We start from the raw sequence: 9879 nt of genomic DNA on the forward strand, positions 1-9879 counted from the left end.
TTTTTTTTAAATTTTTTTAGGGATTTGCACATCCCATAGGCAAAAAATGAGAGCGTGGAACCTCCGGATCCCCCCGGAGCTGCGTGAGGTCATCCAGCTCCCGAGTGGAAAGTTTGAAATGTACTTTTTTTTTTTTTTCTTTTGGGAAATTGTCTGGAAAGAGGAAGAAATTAATGCTGAAGTCAGCAATTCCAGGACTTTTCACAAATCCAGTGGTTGGAGTGGGAGCATCTGTCGTCTTTCCAGATGCCGTCGGGTCCGATGCTGCCGCAGTCCTTCTGGTCCTTGTCTTTGTTCTCCTTCCACGTGTTCCAGTAGCTGGAGAAAGAAGGAGGAAAAGAAGGAGAAAAAGGAAAAGAGAAAAATAATAAAGAAATAAAAACGAGCCCCAGGGCAGCGGAGCTCTCTCAGGCAGAGGTAAAATTTGCATTTCGAGGGAAGGAAACCGCTAAAAAGCTCCTTGTTTTTCTTTTTTTTTTTTACCACCAGCAAGAAAACACTCCGATAATACCATTTTTCCAAGGTAAACCCTTTGACTTCCGTAAAACTACCAAAACCCAAAGTTTCAGTGGGTCAACTTCACCTTTTTCCATGTATTTTCTGATTATTTTCTGGTTTGGGGGAATGCGCGGAGGGAATTTTTACCTAATACTTGTACGATCGCCATTAGTCCAGACCCAGGTGCCTTCCTCCAGCTGATCCGTCACTCCCAGCCAGTACGTGCTGCTGTTGTTAATATTGTTCTTCAGGAAATTCTAGAAAAGCAGAATTGGTTAAAACAGCCCCAAAACGGTAATTCCGGTGGACTACGGAGCATTTCGAGGCTTTTGGCAATTAAGGTGAGGTCATCGCCACGATATCTGAGCAGTGTTTTTTGGTAAATAGTGAATGATTTGGGTGGATTAAAACAAAGTGCATACATAGCACTCCAGAAAGGAGACGTTGACCTTTTTTGGTCCATTTTTAGCACTTTTTCCTAAAAACAGGAAGTTATAGTCGATTGGACTGGGCTTGGCCATCAGGCGCTTCTCTCCACCTCCAAATAACTCCGAGCCCAATGGCCAATCTTGGCTAATTTGAGCCCCAAAAAAAGAGCTTTTAGAGTTCCTGTGTTTGCCAGAGGAGGAATTCTCTGAGAAAATGGGTATTTTGGGTACCGTGTAAGCCGAGAAACTGGTTATTTTTCACTCGCAAGAGTCCAACTGACCTGCTCCAGCTCCGAGTTGACGATGACCAGGTGAGCGCCTTGGTCGGCGCAGATCTCCTTCGCGTCCGACCAGCTCATCCTCTCCGTCGAGAAGGAGTAGCAGCTTTTCTCGAAGACCTTCCAGCCGGCCGAGCACTTCTTGCTGTCCAGGAAGGATCTGCAGATCAGCGCTGGAAGGATGAGAAACCCCCCAAACCCAGGCAAAAATCAGTTTTTCTCTGCCAGCGAAACCTCCACGGCTTCCCTGGCGGGGTGACATCTCAAAATCGGCATAAATCACCCAAATTTTCCATCCCTAAGAGCACTGTGGTCTTTCTGGGCTAAAACCAGGAGGTTTCTCTCCTGGTGCACAACGATGAGAGACCGGCAAGATGGAGACCGCGGCTTTACCTGCGATGTCCTGCAATTCCTCGTAGTATTTCTGCATTCCGGTCCGCATCCGCGTCTGTTCCTGTTGCGTCTCCAACAGCCCCTGCCGCACTGGGGAGCGCAGTGGGGTGAGCGACCGCCGCCAGCCCCGTCCCCTCCACTTTTTCCTGCTTCCCTCCCTTCGGTTTACCCGAATCTTGAGCTCTTCCCCCCAGCATTTATTACTTTTCCGCAGGTAGAAATCTCAGTCAGGGCTGCAAAAGCTCTTACATCGCCGTCCGCCAGCTTTGCTGCATGTTATTTTTCTCTTTGGGTGACATTTTGCTGCAATATCACCCATAATATAATTTAATTAATCACTCATTTGGCAGCATTTAAGGATTTAGCCCATTATATTTGACTTTTGCAGAATTTTCTGTAGGATTTACATCCTCCCCTTCCCATAACCTTTAACAGAGAGAATGGGGTAGAGTTTCCCCCCAGTAAGATCCTAATCAGGATAAATCCCATTATTTTCTCCTATTTGCACCTTTTTGGGGCTAATTCCTTTGGGATTGGGGCATGAGCTCAGTCAGTGTCCGATCTACACCGTTACCCCCGGTGTAATTCCCGGTGGAAATCAGAAAAAAGTCAGTCGAAGTTGGCGTTGCTTCACTAAGAGACGGAGCAGAACCAGAAGCCGCTCGAAAAGACATCTCAATTTTTCCTGAATTTACACCAAGAGGCAAAACCAGTGCCAGAAAAGAGCCAAACACCAAAAAATCAGTGTCTCCCAACCGCCGTTAACCTTCACCGCGGGGATGTGAGTCCGAGGACCTACCGTTGGCTTGATTCTCCGAGTAGTTTGACCTCAAGAGCTTTAACTCCGCCATGATTTCCGTCTCTGAAATGCAAATGAAAGAAAAAACATGACTGGATCATAGCGAGGAATCGCAAGCGGCATCTAAATTTGCCTAATTTATGGCTTTTTTGGGCCGAGTGGGGAATTCCAGAGTGGATTTACTCTGGATTTACACCCTCTAGCAAATGGGGAGTGCTGCTGATGCAGGCGGAAGGAGGCAGCACCCAGATGTAGCTCACTGGGGGCAATTTGGTGATAAATCCCTAAAATTCACATACCGAGGTGGAATTAAAACCAAATCGTGATGACGGACGGGCTTTAGCTGCGGTTTAGCTTTCCACGTGGACGGACACTTAAAGCATCGTGGGCACAAGCCACATGTTATTTTTAACAGTGAAAATGCTTTTTTCTGGGGGCGTGTTTTAACCAAATCAGCTGCTTCCCGGCCCGGCGAGGACCCTTCCGGGGACACTTACGCTTCATCATGGCCAGCGTGAAAAGCAGTACCCACGCGATGAAGCTCAGCGCTACCAGGACGTAAAGGATGGCCACCGACGTCATCCTGCAGCTCTGTCCCCTGCCACCTCTGGGTCCCAGGTCACCTGCGGAGAGCAGCGTGGAAGAAATTGGGGAGGAATCCCAGCTTCCCGGGTCTGGATCCAGCCAAGGTCTCCACTGCGGGATAGCGGCATCGGTCGAGAGCAACCCACCCTTTTGGGAAGGATTTGGTGATGCTGGTTTCCCCGCCAAGATGTAAACCCCTGTTGGGAGGAAGGAAAGAGTCACTGGGGGATGTTTTTGGGGCATTTTAGGGCCAAATCCTGCCCCGCGGAGATCCTCAACTGCACAGGAGATGTAGGGAGAGGAAGTAGGTGCTACCTGTGCCTCCTTTGCTCTTCTGGCTCTGCAGATCTTCATTGGCCGCTGGCGCCTTGTGGCCACGATCCGACTCCGACATGGACACATCGTCATAATCGTCCTCGAAGCTGTCTGGGGACGCTAGACGAGAGGAAAAATGGCTGAAAATCAGGATTTTAGGCCAACTGGGAATCCTGTCCTTTAACGATCAGCTGGATTCTTTGGAAAGCGTAAAAAAATGCAATTCTCCTTTCCCCTTTGGTAAATCCGCAGCAGCTCCGGCAAGATTTTTACACCCTTTTCTCAATATAGATTTGATCATTTTTATATATAACATTGCTCCGTTCTTTCAGAGCCGAGTTTTCTCCCCTCGGCTGCAAATCCAAGCAATTCTGCTGAAGTTTGAAGCTCTCCGCGGCGGGAGGGGATGAATTTCAGCCCGTGAAGGTGCAAACGCCAGCTCCGAGAGTGAGGATGGAGTGATAAATTCCCTCTCGATCCCCCCAGTGTGGACTTTCAGGATATTTTGGGGTGATTTGATCTCGTCGGACGGTAGGAACCAAATTCGGAGAGAAACACCGTGTGTAGCGAGACACGTATGACCAACCAAGCTGAAAATAAAGCCCAGTTCGGCCTTGGGGTGGCGCCTCAAGGAGTTCTGCTTTCCATCAGCGCTACAAAAAAAGCCTGAAAAAGTGAAAAAATTACGACTTACCCGGTCTGAAGTCACCCATGGGTGTCATTTTCCCAGCAACGGAGTAAATTCCTGTCAAAAAAAAAAGAAAGGAAAAGAGCGTTGAGGATAAGGGGAGGATCCTCAAAACTACCGCTAGCGCTTCTTCTAACCCTGTTGCCCCCAGCGAGGAAGTTGATTTTTTTTTTTTTTTAAGGCCTGGCGTGGAGTTTACACCTGAAATTGGGACCAAACCTGGAGATTTAGGGGCTCTTGAGCACCGAGCGGGACCCGCACGACTCTGAGCACCCCAAAGGCGTTTCGCCCTGCTCCTTACGCCAGCGGTGCCCCGCTGGAGTATTCGCACACTGACGCGCTTCGGCGAGACGCCCGCCGGCCCCAAAAATGCACGCTCAGGACACAGAGAGGGGGGATCTCCCCAATTTTACCTGCTTGTCTCACCAGCCGCTTGTTGGGCACCGGTGGGGGACCCAACCAGTTGCCGTAGGTTTCCTGCTGAGCCATGCTTTGCCGGGGAGAGTAGCCGCGCAGGCGCCCGACAGGGAGTTAAACCCCTCGGCACACGCTCCGGCACTCCCCTCGCCGCCTCCGGCACCCCATTTTGGCCAGCGGTTCGGCCCTGAAGTTTCAGTTCCTTCTCTGTCTCAGGGCGGCGGTGACACACAAATGGGTGGCGAAAGGAAGCTGAGACTGCGCTTTTCCCACCGCAAAAAATAGGCCTTTTCGGTGGATCGTGGGATTCGGTGAATTTGGGGATGACGGGTTTGTTTTGGGGGGAGAAACGGTGACGCCGTGGGAGCTCTGCCACCAGCGGGAATTTGAAGGCAGCTCCCGGCACAAGTTTGGGGGTTTTTTAGGGATTATAGATAAAACGGCCACGGTGGCACCTATGGGTGTTAAACACCTCGCCGGTGAAAGCCGAAATCTTCCAGCAGAGCCGCTGCCCATGCTGGGAGGGGAATCCGACAGCACGGGTTTTCGGCAAAACAGGCGTCGCGCTTCAGCACTCACGAGTTGGGGATTTGCATACGCGCCCAGAAAACATGCTCGTCCCTCATCTTCACCGGTCTCTCTTCCCTTTTTTGGTTTGTTTTTTTTTTTTTTAACCTAAACACTGGGAAAAAAGATGCGCACCGACTCTCCTCGGTGCCGCATCGACTCGATTGACGTGAGTTTTGGTTCAAATCGCAATCGAAGCGCTTTATTTGTTAATTTTGTTTCCTGATTAACCGGCAAGCAATACGTCTAGCCTCAGCGTAACAGGTAAACGGCTCGCAAAATCTTAACAAACACCTCAAAAATCTCTACATTTTCCCCTAAGGAGTGACCCCCTCAAACTGTTTAACCCCTCCACCACAGCGCTGTGCCCACCCCCAAGCAGCGCACCCCGCTTTTGGGAAGGGGACTACCCATTTTCGGACACCTCTTTTACCCGGAGCCTCGTGGTTTCACTCTGCACTTGGTTTTGCCGGGTTTTTACTGGTTTTCCCCCATTTTTAAGCCCCGGGGAGGTGAGCAGGCGGTCAGGGGGAAACCGTTAGCAGCTGCGCTCGCAGATCCAGGCCTCGGCGTTGGAACAGGTAGCGTCGTTCCAGCGGCCGTTGGAGTAGATCATGGCACAGTCCTCGCCATGGTCGCCCACGTTGTTGGGTTCGCCGCTGTTCCAGACCCTGGCAGGGGAGGGCACACTGGTTTGGGTGGAAAGCTCTCTGTTTGGGAACTTTTTGGGTTTTAGTGGTTTTTTTTTTTTAAGTAGGGGGGAGTCAGGCAGAGAGCACACCAGCCCCACAGCATCCCCTGGGGAGGGCAACAGCCCCACCCAAAAAAAACCCCTTTTCCCCCTCATTTAACGCAACGATGCAACTTCAGTGTTTTTCCCGTTTTCCCCCCATTTAATGCAGGAAAACAGCTCTGCTTCAATCGCAGTGTTTTTCCCAAAATCCCGAGAATGAGGAGATCCGTTAGAAATAACCCCTTTGACTCAGGGTGCAGGGTCTCGGTCGGGAACCGACCGAGCTGGGGGAGAACCAAGCAGGCGCTGCGGCTCCTTGCACATTCCCACCTGGGTTTTCAGCCCTGAAACCGAAGCGAATTTGGGGGGAAAAAGCCAAAACCTTGCCCGCAACAGGGTGGCTCCTCTTACCTTTCCCTCCACCTGGCATTTTCAGGTGCCGTAGCAGCACGAAACTTATTTCTGTGCTTTTTAAGCACTAAACCAGAGCGGATGGGTGCGCTAATGAGGGTGCGGCACCTTTTTTTGAGCAAAAAGAGGGGCCTAGGGAGAACAGAGCTGATTTTGGGGGGCAATTTACTTTCCGATGAGGCTGGAAACGTACGAGAGAGAGAGGGAGCGGCCGTCCACCCACTGCCAGTCGCCTTCTTTGTGCATGTCAGTCAGGCCCAGCCAGAACACGCGATTCTCCAGGATGTGATTTGCCAGAAATTTCTGCAAACGGGGAGGAAAAAAAAAAGAAGCATCAGGAGGGGAAGCAGAAGGCGACGGCAAAGGGATTCAGTGGCGCCAAGGCCAGCGCCGGCAGTCGGGGAGCCCATCCCTTGCAGGGGACAACTGTGACGTGCCACAGGCGTGACAAAAAATGCAACATTTCCTGTCAGAAATGGAAAAAAAGTGCTGAAATTTCTAATATCTGGAGGAAGAAGCTTTTTTCAGACCCAACGTACTTTTTAAAAGCCGGGTCGGTGAAAGCACCCTCCTGAATGGGAGGCAGGGATTGTCTAAATTGTCATAGAAATGCTAATTTGTGCACAGTTTGGGTTATATTTCTGTAATTCATTCTATAACTTTAATAATTTCTAAATAACTTTAATAATTTTTAAATGATCGCGAGGAAGGATCACTATGGAGGCATGGCGCCTGCACCCCAAACTCAGGTGAGCACCTCTCGCTCCCCGGGAGTCCCTTGGGCTCACACAGACCCCAGGAGGGGCAGCCGCCCCCCGCGGGCTTTTCCCAAAAACTGCTTAAATCACGCTACTTATTTTGGGGACAGATTCATCCGATTTGGCCAAATCACTTCAGAACCAAGTGGGAACGTCAACCAGTTGCATTTTCCCGCCTCCGTGGGCAGTCTTGCGTCACCCGTGCTTAACCGCCACCTTTCCGTTTGTGGAACTGGAGTCTAATATTCCTCTAAACTCATGAAATCTGGGGGCTTTTTTGCTTTTTATGGGATTTCTCAGCTTACGTTTTCCTGCTCGGTGTCAATGATGGCCAGATGGGCGTTGAAGTTGGCGCAGGAGTCTTTAGCAGCCTGCCAGGGTTTGATGGTGGTGGAGAAGAAATAGCAGGTTTTGGCGAACTGCTGCCAGCCGGTGGGACACCTCGTGCAGAAAATTTCTGAGGGAAAACGGGGAATAAAAAAAAAAAAAGGAGAACGCGTGGGTGAGCGCGGGGGGACGCCCGCGGGCTCAGCCCGACTGCTACCCCTCACCTGAGAGGTTGCGTGTCTCCTCCAGCGCCGTGTCAAGGAGTGCCGACACGCGGCTCTGCTCCTCCTTCACCTCCGCCAGCTGCCGCAGCACCGGCTCCAGCACGTCCCTTTCCTCTGCCGGGGAAAGAATAAAAGGTAATTCAGCTGCCGCGAAGACCTAAAAGGACCCTTTTTTTGTCTCCCTTCCCCTTTTCCTTTCCATCCCGGTTTACACCGTGGCTTTCGCTGTGTGTTTTCCTGGTGTGAGTTACCGTTCTCTAAACTTCAGGCAGTAAAACCTCAAAGCCCTTTCGTTAAATGAGCTTTTTATTGTGTTTATTAACAGGCTGAGAAAGGCTTTTTTCATTTAATATTCTACTTAATGATACCTCAAACTCATTAAGATTGTCTTCGTGCGCTCTCGGTGCACATTTTAGGAATCTTTGGAGCATCTACCCAATACTGAGTGTTTTGGGAATCAAGGAGAAGCACTGAATTTAACGATTCTCCGTCAAAATCATGCTCTCACCCAGGACACGGAGGCGATCCGACAGCTCCTTCCCGCACTCTGCTTTGCACTGCGCCATCTTCCACCACATGTTCTCCACTTCTTGCGACGCTGGAAGGAGGAAAAACTCCACTTTTGACCCCGTCCTGCTGGTGCCCGCAGCTGGTATTCGGGATTCTGCACATATTTCCCCAAAACTGCCTTTTCCTTGGCATACCGTTCAGAAGTCGGCCGTGAATCGCCTTGAGCTCACCAGAGAGCTGTTTATCTACGAGGAAAATAAGAGAAGAAAGCTCAAAACAAAAAAGTCCTGACCATCTCTGTCCTGATGGAAAGCAGCTTTGGTTCAATTTTTGCTGGAAAAAGCACCCCGGAAGCGCTGGGGGGAAAATCCGTGCAGGTATCAAGGGTGCAGCAGGTCCCAGGGAGCCATTTTGGGGTGAGATGTCATACCGAGGGTGCGCTGGACCTCCGAGAGGTTGTGCCACGCCGTCATGTGGCTGTTCTCGCTCCGCAGCTGGGCTTGTTCCAATGCTTCCCACACCGCGGATACTGGGGGAGAGGAAGAGAGCGCTCACTTTCGCTCCGGATCCGGCCCTGGAGAGCTCGCGGGCTGCAAAAGGGCCTTCAAACCTAACTTGGAGCTACGTTTTGCTCCATCCGCTGGTGTTTTCCCCCAAATCTTGCCCGCCCTGCGCTCAGCGGGGCTGATCGGAGCAAGGGGTATGCGGTGGACTCACCTCTCTGGACATTTATGATGGTGAGAGCCATGAAGAGCACGAAGGTGAGGGCCAGAAGCACGTACAGCAGCGTGACAGCTCTCTCCGGAGACAAGGCTAGGAGGGACGGCACTGCCAGGGGTGAAATGGGGCCAGGTGGCCCCAAATAACTCCCCCCTCAACAGATATTTTCTTAAAGAAGAGCAGAAAGAGGAGAGATCCCCCCAAAACAACCTCTCAAGTGGTTCCATCACCCTGTTCTCCATGCTCAGACCTCTTTTTCCTAGATTGTGACCCAACGGAGGAACCAGGCATCAAAATTTCGCTATAACTTCTGAGAAAGATCGGTTTAAAGAGCTGAAACCCTTCCAGTTTCATTTCTCTGGATCCCCAAAGCCGTTCCCTCACCCCAATACCTCCTCTAGGCACTTTCCTCTGCTTTTGCTTCTCCAACTCCATCCCCTCGGCGAAATCCCATTTCTCATAGGTGCCGATGGCACCTTCGCCTTCTGACATCTCTGATCCTTTTCTTTATTTTATGCCCCAATTTATGCAGTGGGGAAGACGCGTCATCACATCCTGGGGGGAAGGAAATGCTCACGTTTCGTAATTCTAATTTCCTATAAAAGATAAATCTGCACACTCAGGAGCTTTGGAGCGGCCGATGCATTTGGGCAGCCCCCTTCCCTGTTGATTTTTAGAATAATTGGTTAAAAAACATTGTTCTCCTCAAACAAGGCCGACACCTGTCCGAGGAGATGGTTTTTGGAGGCTTCATGCCGAAATGGCAACTCACGTTCTCTGACGTGAGCACCTAAATTTTGCCCTTTTTTTGGTTTGGTGGGAATTCTTTACCATTTTGTTCAGTGTTCTTGTGATGATTTCTTGCATTTTTAATGCGAGAAACTTAGCGTTGTGAAAATCCTCATTTTTGGGGGCACCGTTTCCTTCATTCCTTCTCCGGAAAATTCTTTTCGTTGTCCGAACGCCCTCAGGACTTCAAGCCAGGCATCCCCTGGATTGCTTTCACAGAAAACGAAAGTTAGAACTAACGACTAACTTCACCGTTGACCAATTTCAGCTGAATTTCACAGAGGACCCCAGAAAAAGCAAACACAGCCAAAAGTTGAACATCCCTCACTACTCTGGTTTCCCTGCTCTCAGGGCAAGCAGCTTCCTCGTTTTGTGCGATTTCCCCTTTTTTGATCCTGAATTTAGGGGAAGTCGAGGCCAAACTTCTCCCCAGGGTTGG

At 50.5% G+C, this 9879-nt stretch overlaps 1 protein-coding gene across 1 annotated transcript; it reads right to left on the bottom strand.

Moving 5' to 3' along the window:
- Positions 1–182: 182 nt before the first annotated feature.
- LOC142421248 (hepatic lectin-like) lies at positions 183–4473 on the bottom strand. The gene is made up of 10 exons (XM_075525817.1): positions 4398–4473; positions 3991–4041; positions 3297–3416; positions 3128–3178; positions 2894–3019; positions 2397–2459; positions 1598–1687; positions 1208–1377; positions 646–755; positions 183–318 (listed from the first exon to the last, which is right to left on the bottom strand). Exons 1-10 carry the CDS (start codon positions 4471–4473, stop codon positions 183–185), a joined length of 993 nt encoding a protein of 330 aa, XP_075381932.1.
- Between the last annotated feature and the right edge of the window lie 5406 nt (positions 4474–9879).

The sequence above is a fragment of the Mycteria americana genome, chromosome 28 (assembly GCF_035582795.1).
Source record: "Mycteria americana isolate JAX WOST 10 ecotype Jacksonville Zoo and Gardens chromosome 28, USCA_MyAme_1.0, whole genome shotgun sequence".
NCBI classification, from domain to species: Eukaryota; Metazoa; Chordata; class Aves; order Ciconiiformes; family Ciconiidae; genus Mycteria; species Mycteria americana.